This window comes from Symphalangus syndactylus, chromosome 8, assembly GCF_028878055.3.
Source record: "Symphalangus syndactylus isolate Jambi chromosome 8, NHGRI_mSymSyn1-v2.1_pri, whole genome shotgun sequence".
Lineage (NCBI taxonomy): Eukaryota > Metazoa > Chordata > Mammalia > Primates > Hylobatidae > Symphalangus > Symphalangus syndactylus.
This window is the reverse complement of record NC_072430.2, coordinates 104,575,048-104,592,482: the sequence shown is the minus strand read 5'-3', so window position 1 is coordinate 104,592,482 and position 17,435 is coordinate 104,575,048. Positions and strand designations below refer to the sequence as shown.

Sequence of the window (17,435 nt, the reverse complement as noted above, 5' to 3'; positions counted from 1 at the left end):
CTAAGTTCAACCTGAGGCATCCAGTTTGTATCAGGACTCAGGTTGGTGCCCATGTTCTCTGATCCGCGGCACAGTCTCCTTTTTGTTCTTTCACGGTGCCAGTGCGTAGGAGGTGGGAAAGACCACAGGCTCATCCAATGATAGAGCTGCAAAGGATTTTGGAGTTCATCTACATGAACTCCCATCGTTTGGCAGATTAAAACATTGAAGCCAAGAGAATAAATACAATGTATACACATTGTACACAAAGGACAGTTTTTTGGTATAATGATGTCCCTTTGTTACTTTATATGTGGTTTGAAACAAAGTACACTTTTTTTTTTTTTTTTTTTTTTTGAGACGGAGTCTCGCTCTGTCGCCCAGGCTGGAGTGCAGTGGCGCGATCTCGGCTCACTGCAAGCTCCGCCTCCTGGGTTCACGCCATTCTCCTGCCTCAGCCTCTCTGAGTAGCTGGGACTACAGGCGCCCGCCACGACGCCCGGCTAATTTTTTGTATTTTTAGTAGAGACGGGGTTTCACCGTGGTCTCGATCTCCTGACCTCGTGATCCGCCCGCCTCGGCCTCCCAAAGTGCTGGGATTACAAGCGTGAGCCACCGCGCCCGGCCACAAAGTACACTTTTAATGGAAAATAAGATTACTGAATCATCGTTCACCCTAGAAGCTGAGAAGACTCCCCATACTAGTGGCAGTATGACTTGGTTTGCTAAAGGATGGGAAATTCTAGAGTTTGCATTTTAATTTACTATTTACTTTAGAATGACGGCTCTCAAACTTTTAATTTATTCCTGTCAATAAACATAAAAATCTCAAGCTTTTCTCATATAGTTGAATTTCAAAATAGGTATTCCAATTTCCTTTTTAAATATATATATATATATATGTATTTTGTTACACTCTGAGGTATTGTGGCAGCTACGGAAATCAACACAGTTGACTGATAGCCTAGCTGCCACTCCTCTGGGTCCCCCAGTGCATTTGCACCCCAGCCACACTCCCCCCAGGAGGCTGCTAGTTAACAGCTGAGGAGGCTGGAGACTAGTGAAAGCTCATTTCTGAACATTCCTCCAGTGGGCAATGCGGGCCTAAACACTCCTCATCAGCCTGCCGAAATTCAATACCGCATTGTCAGTCTGAGACGTTCTCTGATCAATTTTCCTTTCTTCTCCCTCTTCTTTCAAGCTATCAGATTTGCATGGAAGTCTAAAGCCTCTCCCTGCCTGCTCTGGCTGCCTACCCTCTTCCCCATCTCTTCTAATCCCATCTCATCTTGGCATCTGTCTCTTCGAGGACTCAAAAGAAAACAAATATGTGGGTTTTTTTTTTTTTTCTAATTATACCTATCTTTTCCCCCACTGACATTCTAATACTTGCCCTAGACCCAGGAAGCATGTCCCACTTCCTTCTTCCTCCCCATGAGTTGAGAATTACCATTAGACAATAGTGGCTAAATTATTTAACATTGATTAATTAGCCAATATTTGGGGGGCACAAAGTCTATATTATTATTATATAATAATTAATATATTATTATAGGATAAGTACACAAATAAATCAAAAGTCCACTAGGAGCTTATAATCAAGTTAAGGAGCAATGATTTACAGAGAAAATGTGGTTTTAATAATAATACAAACAATAACAATTTTAAGGTCTGAGTCTATGCATCTATCTGTTTGTCTGTCTACCTGTCTGTCTAATCTATCTGAACAGATTTCCAGTGTACAAGGTTAGGAGAGAAGGAACCATTGTTACAGCCTTCCAACATTGTCATTTTCTTCTCCGTAAAAACTGAATACTTTAATACGAAGGATCATGGTGAGAAATAACTAGAATGTTGGTAAAGTACCTATAAATCCCAAGGGACTGTGAACAGAGGTTACTTTTTCCTGCTGCCAAAGGGTTTCATTTTTGACATGCTCTTGTATTCTTTAGCATTAACCATCTATCTTATATATACCTCTCAGCCGCAGTGCACCGGGGCTACCAGGAAAGACTGGAAGGAGTGGGGGTGGGGAGGCAGGAGAAGCAGGAGAGAAACACTGAGTTCCAATCATGTAGCCTGGAAAAAGCAATGCGATGCTAATCCTACAATAGTAAATTTCTTCTTATCCCCTGAAACTGATGCTGACATTTCCATTTATTCATTCAGTTCCTTTAGACTCCTTGTCAAATCTCTTCTAGTTGCCAAGCAACAGTAACAGCAGTTTTGTACATAAGCATTAGGCAACAACTATTGTCAATGTTTCTCCTTTCTGTTAATGGGAAATTTAATGACCCTTTCCTATGAGAAAATGATGACAAGAACCTGTTCCATGGTGAAATCTGAAAGCTGTGTGGCTTGTGTTCTTGTTTGAATCCAAGGGTTGGACTAAATTGACTTCTACGCTCCTGCAAAATTTTCCCCAAAGCTTCCATGGTTTGCACTTTCGAAACAACTACTTAGCATTAAAACTTGTCTCAAATCCCATGAAGCCAGTTATCTATTAAATGGAGTTAATGTTTTAAAGATGCATAATGATGGATTTCTTCTGTACTCTCTCTAATCAAATGCTTGGATTTTTCTGACCATACTCCACCCCACATAAAGATTTGAACTATACTTCACTACTCTGTAAAATGCAGATCAAGAGAGTTACAAGAAAAAATAATAACATAGTATATATTTATTCAAAAATAATTAAAAATCTGCTCATCCACTGGGGACAGACACCGGGACACACAGACATGAACACTTTCTATCTCCATCATCTGCAGAGACATTGAATATGTCACCTCTCTGGACAAGAGACTTTTCTCCTTTTTCCTATTCCTCGTTTTTTATTTTAATGATTCTATACAATTATTGTTTATAAACCAATTTAGCTCTATAACTTTAACAGTTCTAAAAGCTATTCACAGTGAGTGGCGCAGCTCAGCGATGACATTATAGACTGAGCTGTTCCCCATTTCCATATCATCATATTGTCTAGTCTCACTTATTTTTTGTAGGCTCAGAAATAGCTATAAACATTTGAAAAAGTCAAGTCCGCTTTTATGTTCTTTTTCTCATTTGGTCTTTTTACTTTTTCTTTCTAATCTTGGTTCTATGGGAATATATATATATGTGTATATATATATGTATATATATATATGTGTATATATATGTATATATATGTGTATATATATATGTGTATATATATATATATATATATTTTTTTTTTTTTTTTTTTTCAGATCGAGTCTCACTCTTTTGCCCAGGCTGGAGTGAAGTGGCATGCTCTCAGCTCACTGCAACCTCTGCTCCCTGGGTTCAAGAGATTCTCCTGCCTCAGCCTCCCAAGGAGTTGGGATTACAGGTGCCCACCGCCACGCCCAGCTAATTTTTGTATTTTTAGTAGAGACAGGGTTTCGCCATGTTGGCCAGGCCGGTCTCGATCTCCTGACCTCAGGTGATCTGCCTGCCTTGGCCTCCCAAAGTGCAGGTGTGAGCCACCGTGCCTGGCCTCAAACAAAAATGTTAATTAACTAGAGCTCTTTTTCCATTTTTTAATTGTGAAATAAACAGATAAGCTCCCCCAGATTCTTTCTAGTTTATATTGTTAAGAGCTCATAAAGCAGCTCTACATTTATTATTGTACTTGATGACTTTGTGAGACAGATTTTATTATCATGTCCAATTTACAGATTAGGAAATTGAGGCCCAGAAAAGTTAAGTGGTTTATTTCCGGGTGTTCAACTAATAATCTCTGACTTCTGTCTCCAAACTCCACACTCTTTCCACAGCCTTGCCTTGTTGGAGATCACTTCCAAAGTGTACTGGGTCCTCTAACGTGGCTTAGGGGTCACTGACTGGAATTAGTTATCAGTGAATAATTGGACACTTTGCAACTATTAACCCCATTTACAAAGATCCTCTTTACTTTCCATCACCAAGTTTTACTGCTGAATTGTATTCTATTTAAACTGATTTACGGGAATGCATTAAAAATATCTGACTAAAATTTCTATTTTGTCTATACCAGTTCTAATAATCCTTTCTTATTCAGTTAAAATTACGTTTAAACATTTATAAATCTAATTTGCCTTGGTACCCACATATTTTACACAGAAATAATCTAACGGTGACTATTAAGCTCTACACTGAAATCATCTACAAATTTCTAGTGTTCAATTTCTTTAAAAATACATTATTTAGAGAAGAAGCTATTAAAAATGAGTACACCCTAAATATAAGATCAGATTAGCCCAAAGATTTTGTTCTGATAGCTCACCTTCACAAAGTGACATTTGGGGAATTTTTTTCTCCCTTTATTTTTTTATTTCATGCAGCGGGATATGACCAGTTACTCAGCAAAGGACCTCATTTGGTATCGTGAAGCCTACCTGAGACCACCTGTATTTGATGATTATGTAAACATACTACTTTTCTGAAGAACCACAGGTGGTCAACGTAAGTAACTGAAGTTTCTGTTTTTAGAAGCAATTTAAAATATGCTTTATTTAATAGCAAAAAGAGTACTAAAATGAGATGACATTTCCATTAACCTACATTTCATTTTTCAAGAAGACTTGAGATTTTGCAAAACATCGTAAATGGGAAATGAAGTCTCTAAAGAACTTAACAATTCAAGCAGGCAGGTTCATTCATTCATTATTCATTCATTTATCTAACTCTATCTGGGGGGTCAACTATGTATCAAACCCAAGAATAGTAATGGTAAGACCCACTCTCTGCCTCCAAGAAGCACAGTCTCACATAGGGAGACAGAGCCACAGCTAACAATTACATTCCCTGGAATAACAGCTGCAGTGGAGAATGCAGAGAAGCCCACAGAAGTACAAGGTGAATGACAGAGGAAGGGCGAATCATTCAGGCAGGGTAGGAGAAAGAAGAGAGTTGAGTCCCTGAGGAGGACATCCCAGACAGAGGAAACAGGCTTTGCAAAGGAGGCAGACACATTCAAGGTCAGGGTGGTGACTGAGAGATGCATGGAGATGCAGCAGTGGATAAAGGTGTAAAAGGTGGACAGGGGTCCACTCATGCAGGGGATGTATGTTATGCTGAAGAGACCAGACTCTGATTGCAACCATATTTTCAATTTAAATCCTTATCGTTATAACCCAACAAGGTAGAGATATCTTAAAATGAAACAGTTAAAATGATTGTCAATTTTAAGTTTCAGATGTCTTGAATATTAAACCTGAAATAATTAGCTACCTGCTTCTTTGGACCAAAAGCTGCATGAAGGCAGGAATCATTTCCCCACCAAAGCACCTACTCCAATTCATCCAATAGAGGACCCACTAGAGACAGCTGATGAACTCATTTGATTCCAACACTTCCTATGAAGTAATTAATTTCCCATAGTGCTTGACTAGATACTGCATCACCAACACTACATAGATGTTTTATCTGATCTCTACAAGTTTGTACTCTAAGACATAACAGTTGTTATTATTCTTAATTTTCAGAATTAAAATGTCATTGCTCTATGTGACAGATTGAGAAACAAACTAATCATAAAAAGGCCATAAAAGCTAATAACTAAAGACAGTAAGTATACTAAAATAAATCAATGTAAAATTATAAACGTTCAGAATTTTCAGTTGTTTATTATGATTTATTTTATTGAGTTGAGAAATCTATTAACCTTTTGACATGGAAAGACAGAATTCACTAAATAAGTTAGAGAAGCACTACTTCCATTGTCATCACCCTCTTTCAAAATAGTGCCAACATTTTGATAAGTTACGGAAATGCAGTGGGAAAACACTACTGTTAATTGTCAGGTGGACATCTGACACTGCTCATGAGGAGTGGGATGACTGTGGCTCTTAAGCCTATGCATGGAGCATTCACACTGAACCTCCGTGATCTGTGTGCTGACAGATCAGCCTATTTTCCCTCATTGGCATGATGCCACCTCTGTTTTGAATAAGACACTCTAATGTTGGCTGCTGTGCCTACCATATTGGTCTGTCCACCAGCCATGCTTTGCAGGGATCAATTGCTATGAGTCTGATTCCTTAAAGTGCCTTTCCTTTCCATGGTCCAACTTTAGGAGCTGTTCTATCTCAATAGATATTAGGAAAGGTGCTGCCGATCCTTGGTCAGCACCATGGTGCCCAACCCAGCTTCTCAAATTGGGGAATACATATTCTCACTTGAATATATGACTGTGAGTTCAGACATTATATGAAGAAGCCATGACATAAAAGGGACATCTTGCTGCTATTTTTTACTCAATGGCCAATAAGTTTGCAAAGATATAGGAAAAAACAAACTCCGCTTCTCCTACTATACTCTCACAATGCAGAATACTTCTGGGGACCTCTGGTCACGCAAATGTGTGGGGGACTTCTATCCACCAAGTAATCCTTCAGCAGTGGATTCTTCAGCAGACATCAGCTGGGTGTTCTCTCACTTAGTTCTCCCAGTGTTAATTCTGACACTGTCTACCTAGAGACAGCATCAGATCCCACAGATTGAGAGCTCAGTTCCACAAGACCATCCCCACTTCAGATGCCAGCACAAGCACAGTTGGCCCTCCAGGTCTACAGGTTCCATATCTGTGAATTCAACCAACCACAGAACCAAAATATTTGGGGAAAAAAACAGTAAAAAATATCAGGAGCGTACTGAGTACCTATGGCTTTTGGAACATCATAAAATCAAAAAATCTTAAGTCAAACCACCATAAATAAGGGACTGTCTATAATTTGCTAGAGTGGCTCACAGAACTCAGGGAACACATTTACTGGTTTATTACAAAGGATATTATTAAGGTTACTGATGAACACGAGATAGAAGAGATGCACAGGGCAAGGTATGTGGGAAGGGGTTCAAAGCTAACATGCCCTCTCTGGGTTCACCACCCCAAACCTCCATGTATTTAGCACAGTCCTTTGGGGTTTTTCCAGAGGCTTCATTACATAGGCATGACTGCTTACATCATTGGCCACTGGTGATCAACTTAAACTTCAGCTCCTCTCCCCTCCTGCCAGTTTGGTGGGTAGGACTGAAAATTCCAACCCTCTAATCACCTGGTTGGTTCCCTGGGCAACCAGCCCCTATTGGACGATATCCAAGAGCCCTCAGCCAAAGATTAGCTCATTAGCATACAAAAAGACACTTATCATTTTGAAGATACCAAGGATTTTCGGAATGGTATATATATTTCATAGTAAGTATCACAAAGTTACAATGGTTTTATACTGAAATAATGTGTGGAATATATTATTAAATACAATGGATAAAAATTTTGCCTCAATTTTTAAGACAACACGTAATAATACTCCAAGGAAATTGTATGTTGTCAGAAGTTAGTTTTGACCATGTGCCCGGAAACTTGGGGTAACACATTAGTCCTTCTGTGTCTTGGGGGCATTTTGATGGAAAACCCTGAGAAGCAGTAACACGTGGAAAGGGTACAGGCTTTATAACCAGACACAGCTGAGTTTGAATCCCTGTTCCTCCACATTTCTTGAGAGTTTGACTTTGACCAAGACATGTCCGACCTCAAGCCTCAGTGTCCTCATCAAATAGAAAGGTTATTTAATATGAAGACTTATAAAATATGTAGCACAGTTGCTAATGGAGCCAGGTGAGATTTTTAAAACATGTAAGATCCAGTCATATTCCAGCTTAAAACCTTCCAACAGCTTCTTTTTGCCCTCTGAATAATGCCCTACATGGCAGTATTATGGATTCCAAACCTTTCAGTACATGGACCTCCTTTGGCAGTCTGGTGAAGCCTTTGGGGTCTTTCTCAAAATAATGTTTTAAAATTCATGAAATAAACTACATGTGATTGCAAAGGAAATTACTTATATTGAAATATACTTAGAATATTAATAAAAAAACATGCTACAGTAATATATGTACTTCTCTATTAACACATCAAATAACATCAAATAGTAACAGGGTTCTTTAACTACAGTAAGTTTGAAGTAATGATGAACAAACAACATCTCAGGATATCTGCAACAAATGTAATTGGATATGAAAATATCTGTGATTTTTAATTGTGAAAGTCACAGGTACTGCTGCTCTACTGTGGGTTTTTTGTTTGTTTTTTGAGATGAAGTCTCGCTCTGTCACCCAGCCTGGAGTGCAGTGGCGCAATCTTGGCTCACTGCAACCTCTGCCTCCTGGGTATAAGCAAATCTCCTGCCTCAGCCTCCTGAGTAGCTGGGATTACATGTGTCTGGCACCACACCCAGATAATTTTGTATTTTTAGTAGAGACAGGGTTTCTCCAGGTTAGTCAGGCCGTCTTGAACTCCCGACCTCAGGTGATCCACCAATCTCAGGTGATCTGCCAGCCTCAGCCTCCCAAAGTGCTGGGATTACAGGTGTGAGCCACCACACCCGGCCCTACTCTGGTTTTTTTTTTTTTTTTCCTTTGCCTACATTCATGACTGGAGGAAACGGTAAATTTCATTTAGATGTTAGTGAAGATAAAAATGTATTTGTTCTCATCTACATTCATGGACCCATGGATTCTAACCACGATCCCTTGGAGATCCACGGACCTGGATAGAGAGCCAGCATTCTAAGTGGTATTCTTTGACTTCATCTCCCATCATCAATCACCTTTGTCTACCACACCTGGACCACACTGACCACTTGCTCATCAAAAACATTCAACTTAATCCACCTTAGGCATCTGCTTTGCTTTTCTCTCTGTCTGGAATTCTCTGTCCTTAGATCTTTGTATGGTTGTTTCTTTCCCCATCTTTATCTCAATCAAATGTCACCTCCTCCAAAGGGCTTCCCTGACCACCCCACATAGAGCAGCCACCTCCCCTTGCTTCCCCTTCATCACACTGCCCTGCTGTTTTCTCCATAGTCATTATCACCACCTGGAACAATTGTGTTCATTTAGATATTCTTGTGTTTATTCTCTGCTTCCCTGCCCTAAAATGTGAGCTCCACGGGAGCAGGAACTTCATCTACATGTTCAGGGCCATACCCCAGGCATCTAGAGTGGTGTTTGGGTCTATTACCCCATTGCTAAGTGAAAGAAAAAATAGTAATGGCTTCACAAATGCCACTTCTCTCATCCTTCACTCTGTATTTTTGGTATGGTGAGGACACAAAGAGATGAAAGATAAACTCCTGCCCTCACGTGGTTTACAGTCCAGAGAAGGCTGTGGGGTGATGCTGTGGAAGGTGCACCAGCACTGTGGTGGCTTGGGCTCCTGTCCAGGCTCTCCCATTTGCCTATACAACCACTGGCAAACCAGCGCTAGGGCCTCAGTTCCTATGGCGTCAGACAAATGGGTTGGACAAATTTATCTTCATGGTCTATGGTTTACGATCCTTAAGAACTAACAGTACAAGGCAGCATATGTGGCAAGTGAGGGATTCTGACCCTCAGTGGAGGACACAGCATAGACTTGGAAAGAGCTCTGAACTGGAATCAGCCTCCAACAAATCATGAGAAGTGGGGATTTTCAGAGTCATGAACTCTCAGGGTTGAAAGAAACTTCAAAGGCTGCCCAGCATGACCACCAGGTGATACACTGGATGTCTCTCTGTGAGTCCATTTCTGAAGAGGTAATATAATACCCTTGCTCTTAGATGTAACCCAGCCTGGGGTGAAGAGTATGAACTGTGGAATGGCACACTACCTGGGTTCAAATCCCAGCTCTGCTGTTTACCAGCTACGTGAACTTAGCCAAATTACTTAAGTTCTCTGTTTCTCAACTTCCACCTCCATAAAATGGAAATAACAGCAGTATCTTCTTTATGGGGTTATGGTCAAGAGTAAATGACAAAATGAGTGTCATAAGCTTAACATGCTTTCAGTAAACATTACTCATGATTCTTTCTGCTGAACAGTTTACTGCTGTGGCAAACTTACAACGTATCCCCCAAAACCATTTTCCCTTTCTCCACTGTAACTGAGTTTTTACCTGCTAGGGACTGCATTACCTAGTTTGGAGTTTCTGTGAGCCAATATATAACTTAATCTTACCTTTTCCTTGACATTCACATGAGTATTGAGTTCAGCCATCTTGCCTCTAGTGGAATAGGCCCTATAAAGAAGGAAAAAAGATTAAGCTTAAAGCTGATTTCTCAATGTGTTATTTTTATACTCTCTTCCAACACAGTAAACAACTTCATTCGGTCATAATCATAAATATCATTTTAGAATGTAAAAATACTTTCAAGCTAAGCATCTGACTTAGATATGTTCTAAAAGCATGTTACAATAACTCCAGAAAACAAAGTAAAATCTTTTATTTATACTGTATTGACATGAAAAATGACAAAGACAGATGGGAATTTATCTAAATTGTGTTTCTTCCTATTATGTAAAAGAAAGGTGGTCAAAAATAGAGAGAAGGGAAATTGTACCTATTTTAACTAAGTATTGTCATCACAATCCTCACTGTCTCAAAGCTTTTATCAGCTCCTAGGTAATCTAACAAACATTTATTGACTATATCTCTCCTATATGTACATAACAATACCAAGCACTACAGGAAAAAAAAAAAAGGAGAAAACTACCCCAGGTTTATTTTTTTATTTTTATTTTTATTTTTTTTTGAGACGGAGTCTCGCTCTGTCGCCCAGGCTGGAGTGCAGTGGCGCAATCTCGGCTCACTGCAAGCTCCGCCTCCCGGGTTCACGCCATTCTCCTGCCTCAGCCTCCGAGTAGCTGGGACTACAGGTGCCCGCCACCACGCCCGACTAATTTTTTGTATTTTTAGTCGAGACGGGGTTTCACCGTGTTAGCCAGGATGGTCTCAATCTCCTGACCTCGTGATCCGCCCGCCTCGGCCTCCCAAAGTGCTGGGATTACAAGCGTGAGCCACCGCGCCCGGCCAAAAAAAAGGAGAAAACTACCCCAGGTTTAAACATAAGAATCCACCTCCCAACTTCTTTTCTTGTCTTTTTCTTTTTCAGCTTTTCTCTCTATCTGGAATGCTCTAATTTCAGATCTTTGCAGGGTTGTTCCTTTCCTGTAGTCTTTTTTTGGGCGGGCCTGTCTCAAAACCTTTTTTTTGAGCTTGTCTCAAAACAAACCTAAAGGAAAACCTACCTGTTGCCCAGGCTGGAATGCAGTGGCGTGATCGCAGTTCACTGCAGCCTCAATCTCCTCAACTCAAGCGATCCTGCCACCTCAGCCTCCCAAGTAGGTGGAACTTTAGGTATGCACCACCACACTCAGCTAATTTTTGTATTTTTTGTAGAGACAAGGGTCTCACGTTGTTGCCCAGGCTGGTCTCAAACTCCTGGGCTCAAGCGATCCTCCCACTTTGGCTTCCCAAAGCACTAGGCTTATAGGTGTGAGCCACTGTGCCTGTCTTCTGCAGTCTTTATCTTAGCTTGAGTTATCACTTCCTCCAAGAGGGCTTCACTGACCACCATATCTAAAGTTGCCACCTCTCCTGCCTTACTCTCCAACAGAATATAACAGTTTTAAATTTGGTTTTTCACTTACCAACATATCATGAGCAACATTCCAGATCGATACATATGTATCTTCACCGTAATTTTTATTGTCCATAATTTCATAATCTCCATTTTCAAATGGACCCTTAAAACTGCCCATAATCCTTGTTTCTTCAAAATCTTTAGGTTTTCTGTCTTTGGTGTCCAATCTCTTTTGTAAAGTGGCCCCCTCTGAGAAGATCTGTGTTCCCAAAATCAAGCTGGTGTGTTTTCTTTTCCCTTATCTGGTCAAAATCTTTCACCATTATAATGGAAGACAGATCTTAAGACTTTAATGGATTCAATCTTTTTGAAATAGAGAATAGATGACTTAAATGCACAAACAGATTGGTTCAGAAATTAGCAGCCAGTCAGGCCAAGATATCAACATATACCACCTATTTGCATGTTGAATGCTTTTTGTCAATCGAGAACCACTGAAACACTTTCGTATATTCCTTTTCTTTTCTTATAAAGAGTGTACCCACCTCCAGAGTAGACACATGCTAGGGATAACTTGCAAAAATTCTCTGATTCTTCCCCACTATTTTCTTTTACACCTACATCCTAAATAAAGCATAAATTCAGATCCATTATCTATTGCTGATTTTAGGATGAAAGCTTGGTAATACGCAACATTAACTCTATTCCTACTCAAATTATTTTCAACTAGGAATCCAGAGAGACAAATTATCAAATATTAGAAACAGTAACATTTTATTTTTGTAAGTTTCCAAATAATACTGCCACTGACACAAGCATTTGGACATGCTAGTAGGAGAGACCCTGCACACTTGCTTCCAGTAAAGCAGCACCTTCCCAAATGCTCCATAAAAGTGCCCAATCTATTGCAAACACCCTCCAAATGGTAAGTTCTATATCCCTGGACTTGGCATATAGGAGAATCAGTTGGTGCAAAAGTAATTGCGATTTTTGCCATTGAAAGTAATGGCTAAGGCCCCAAATACCTCTGTACCAACCTAATAGCTGGCAAATAACACTCGAATTTTATTTTCACTTATTCCTGCCCCTGAAAGTTACTCATTTGTAAAGAAGAGGATTCTTTTCTGATTATTTCTAATAGTGAACATGAATGATGTGTGAAGTACAAGAACAAATAATTAGGTGTTTTTGTTTACAAGCCACGGGTGGAAAGTAAAGCCTTTGGTCGTTCATTACAAGCCTGCAAGTCGGTCTGCAATCATTATATTGGAAGACTTCTGGATGGCTGATTTTCTTATTCAAATGAAAGTTTCAGCATTATGTAAACATACATTGTATATACATGAATTTTTCAGTGTGTGATAGTATATAAATGTGTGTATGAGAGGGAGATAGAGGGGGAGGAGAGAGAGAGGTATACCTAAGAACTATGAAGAACTGAATGGTGACAGCTGAATTTGGTGCCATTAAGAACGAACCTGTGAGCCACAATGACTTTCATTAGACCAGATCAGCTCATTCTTCTGGACACATCTAATTTTGCCATTATGGATATGTGAAATCTAACAGAAAAAGCTTTTGTTTTGTTTTTGTATTTGCGCTTTGATGTCTAGGATTTGGATGTGCAGCATTTTCTAAAGCTGAAATGTTATAATCCGCAGAGGAATCAGGGAGGAATTCCATTGAAGAGAGAAAATTTATGAGATCTGAAGACGTGGTGACAATGGATGGTAAGCTATATTCATAAGAAAACACACACACACACACACACACACACACACACACACTAACACCTCCTTGGCAATTCTTTTTCTCTTTGACCTCAAGTCTAACTCAAGGAAGACTCTTCTTTGGGACTGATGCTAGTAAGATTAATTACAATTTTATTCAAATCATAATTTAATTTTTTTGTGGAAGAAAAATGCTGGCTGTGAGGGTAGAATGGGGCTATTTTAAGTTTCTCAGATGGGAAAATAAGATAAAAATAATTAAAGGGACCCATTCCTTGCCCATTTTACTCTCAATTATTTTTCCCAGGTGGAAGGCTGCCTCTACAGGCTCCATCTTCCAGGTGGGTTCCAATACCCTCTCCACATCACAGTAAAATAAAATCTTACTGTTTCTAATATCACAGCTTTCTGCTAGCTGGTGCATAACAGAGGCAATGGGAAACTAGTTAAAAGGCTTTAATTTAAACAGACCATAAATTTGGTTTGCCTTAAAGAATTATAAGTTGGCCGGGTGTGGTGGCTCACGCCTGTGGTCCAGCACTTTGGGAGGCCAAGGTGGGCGGATCACGAGGTCAGGAGATCGAGACCATCCTCGCTAACACGGTGAAACCCCGTCTCTACTAAAAATACAAAAAAATTAGCTGGGCATGGTGGCGGGTGCCTGTAGTCCCAGCTACTCAGGAGGCTGAGGCAGGAAAATGGCATGAACCCAGGAGGCAGAGCTTGCAGTGAGTTGAGATTGAGCCACTGCACTCCAGCCTGGGCGACAGAGCGAGACTCCATCTCGAATAAATAAATAAATAAATAAATAGAATTTATGAACCACAAATATGGTTACCACCAATCACTTCAAACACAAAATTATATTGAACTGATCACTGAGCAAAAATCTTACAGAATATGCATTAACAGTAGCCAGAAAATCTATTAGCTTAGAACAAAGATAAACATTTTTTATGAAAAATAAACCCAAATAATAGAAATTCTGGCAAATATGTTTTGTCTCCGTATTTCCAACTGATATAATTCAACAAAGTTTAATATGTATGACAGTCTGTAAAGTTTTAAAAATATATATTTATGTTTCTAATGCAATCACATAAAACACGAAAAGTTCTATCAATGTACTGAACTATCAAATCGCTTTCTGACTTGCTTGTCTCCTTTCTCACTCCTGTTTGATTGTGCAGGCAGTAATAAAGTTTCACTTTTGTTTCTCTGAAACCCATTAATGCTCTTAGGTTTACTTTCCTGTTCTCGGGTATTACATCACTTTGCTTGAACTGGATTTAAGAAACCATAGGAAATATACAAGAAAACATTTTAAGTAATGATTTTAACAATATTTTCAAGGTTATTAATGCGAAATTTCCCATGATTTGCAAAAACATAAAAATCTTACTGCATATTTGGGGCCGTTAATAGGGTATTTCATAAATTATCATAATGTAAGCTGGAGTGGGTAAATGCCAAATGTCATGACGTATGGCTTAGAGAGGGAAAATGACCAAGTTGGTAGAGACTGGATCGACTTGACTTTCTGGCTAATCAACAGACTTAACCAGGGAGCTCTGAAAAGCTGAGATTTCTGGGCCCCAAGGTCAGTTGGTGTGCGGAAGTTGTGATGGAAAACAGTGACTCCCAGGTTATTTTCATGCAAAGCCAGATTTGAATGTGGCTAGTCTAAAGTGAAATGTGCTGGAAGGGTTTTAGTAGAGGCTGAGTTTCAAAGACTGAGTACAAAAAAAGGAATATAAGCTGTCTCATTAATACTTTTTATATCGATTATATGTTGAAATGATAGCATTTGATAGATTGGATTAAATAAAATACACTATTAAAATTAATTTCATCCACTTCTTTTCACTTTTTTAATGTGACTGCTAGAAAATGTATGATTGCATGTGTGGCTTACGTTATATTTCTACTGGAAAGTACTGTCCTAGAGCAGGGGTTCTTGAAGTGTGGTTCCCAGATGAGTGGCATCAGCATCACCTGGGAACTTGTTAAAGATGCAAATACTCTGCCCCTCACCAGACAGAAAGAGAAGCTCTGGAGGGCAGGGGCAGCACAGCAGTCAGTGCTTAACAAGCCCCGCAGGGTATTCGGATGTGCACTAGCAAAACCGTGAGAACCACTAGTGTCTCCAACCTGGAACATAAAGAAAGAGCCTCTTCCTTAATCCCAAACACTACACACAAGAAACAGATTCTCATGGAAGCCTAGAGAGATAAGCAGAGGATAAGCGGAAGGCCAGTTTCCTACAAATTACGTCGCTAAGGAATAATATTTTCAAAAATACATTATTAATAATAATTAGCACACTTCTGGAGAACTTATAACGTACCAGACACTCTGCTAAGTGCTTGACATACATTTTTTTCATTTTACCGTCACAACCCTACGAATAGAAATTAAGATTATCCCCATTTTTACATACGTGGAAACTGAACAACAAAGAGATCTAGTAACTGCTCAAGGTCCCACAGTAAGTGGCAGGGCCAGGACTCAAACCTAAGGCAGTCCAACTCAGCAAGCCCACGGCCATTGGGCTAACAGCACCTCAAAACCATCATAAACAAGTCACGGGGCTCACTGTCTATGAAATGCAGTAAGAACTCTGCCAGGGGAATAAAACCGTTCCGCAGGACCTGCCTTCTCAGGCCAGACAGGCCCACAATATATGCCTTGCGCACGTACAGGATGCACAAACTGCAGCGTGAAACCACTCCACTCACACAGGAATGGGCATAAATGAACTTGTTTTAAAGAAATGGCTACTTCTGGCTGCGTGCGATGGCTCACTCCTGTAATTCCAGTATTTTGAGAGGCCGAGGTGGGTGGATCACCTGAGGTCAGGAGTTCGAGACCAGCCTGATCAGTATGACAAAACCTCGTCTCTACTAAAAATACAAAAATTAGCTGGGTGTGATGGCACGTGCTTGTAGTCCCAGGTACTGGGGAGGGGGAGGGGGTGGGGCTGAGACAGGAGAATTGCTTGAACCCGGTAGGTGGGGCAGAAGTTGCAGTGAGCTAAGATCATGTCACTGCACTCCAGCCTGGGTGACAGAGTGAGACTCCATTCACCACAACCCCCACCCCACCAAAAAATGGCTGTTTTCCTGCAGCTTCCTACCTCAGGTGAAGGTGCAAAGAGTTGCAGTTAGTGGGCTCTCAGCCAACAAATTGTTTCTTGCGAGCTGTGATGCTGCCCAGTGGCTCCGTGACATTCTGGGGTCTAAATTAGGCATAACTAACTGAATTACTAACTTAATTACTAAGTTAGAGTAATTAAAGTGTCTGTGTACCTGACTTCGGTATAGCCTAGACAATGCTATTCAAAAATCCTGCATCACTATGATCACGTAGATCCTGAGATATTTTCTCATGGCTGCCTCAGAGGGGAAGAATCAGCACTGATCTTGTGTGTAGGAAGTCAATTATGCCATGTGATTTGAGAAGCAGCAAAAATCTCTCAGGCAAAACAGCATCCAACATTATCTCTGAGTATGAGTGTCTTAAGAGACATATGCATTTCTACTTAGTTGAAGGCATGCTATTACCTCTGGAAGAAGGTGCATTATCACAGATTAATTTGTTTCATTCTCCTACTGCCGTCAATTGGCCCTAGGCAGACAGCACTGCTCTGAGAGGATGGGAAACAGGACAGGTACATTTTGATAGGGAGAGCTGGAAGGACTTCACATTTGTCTATAAAGGGCACCATTCATCCTGATGGGCCACAGTGTGGCACGAGGGCCTCAGGTCTCCAGGTTGGAGGAAATGAACTCTGTGGTCTCTTTTGGCTCTCAGGTACTACAGGTCTGTACAGGCACTGGGAGTTGATGGAAACACTTATAAAAGGTGTGGGTGCTGCCTCCAATGATGTACAGTAGTTGGCTATTTCTCTGTACAGGTCACTTTTAAACCAGAGACTAACCATCCAGTGCCCTAAGCACAATCAGAGGCACTTGCATGCCAGCTGAAGAGGGAAACAGTGTTCCTTCTACAAAACTGAGATTTGGTCTAAATTTAGTACTAGGTATGTTTTCTGTCACGTTCAATTGCCTAATTTCTCTTCCGTTTTGTCCCCTCCTCCTTTTCCCTCCATCCTTTGCTACTCCTTATCTGGCATGGTAATGACTGAGGTCTCTTATATTTCAAGTGTTTTTGCTCTTTGTTTCTGTGGTTTAATTTCCATAGTTTAATAAAAGTTCCTGTTCCTTAGAGAAAAGTCACTTTAATTATTAGGACTGAGAAACATAAACAATGAAACAGGGTGGTGACTGAAATATGAATTTCATATGAATATACTTAGATCGGCATTTTTTGTTTAATT

At 40.1% G+C, this 17,435-nt stretch overlaps 1 protein-coding gene across 13 annotated transcripts in view; it reads right to left on the bottom strand.

Annotated features, from left to right (window-relative positions):
- SPATS2L (spermatogenesis associated serine rich 2 like) overlaps positions 1–17,435 on the bottom strand; it is a 172,456-nt gene that overhangs the window by 79,910 nt on the left and 75,111 nt on the right. For all 13 annotated transcript variants that reach the window (XM_055290165.2, XM_063644909.1, XM_063644912.1 and 10 more), the window contains exon 3: positions 9,961–10,021. In XM_055290165.2, the coding sequence (XP_055146140.1) occupies positions 9,961–9,999 (39 nt within the window). In that variant the 5' untranslated portion in view covers positions 10,000–10,021. The remainder of the gene's footprint in view (positions 1–9,960; positions 10,022–17,435) is intronic.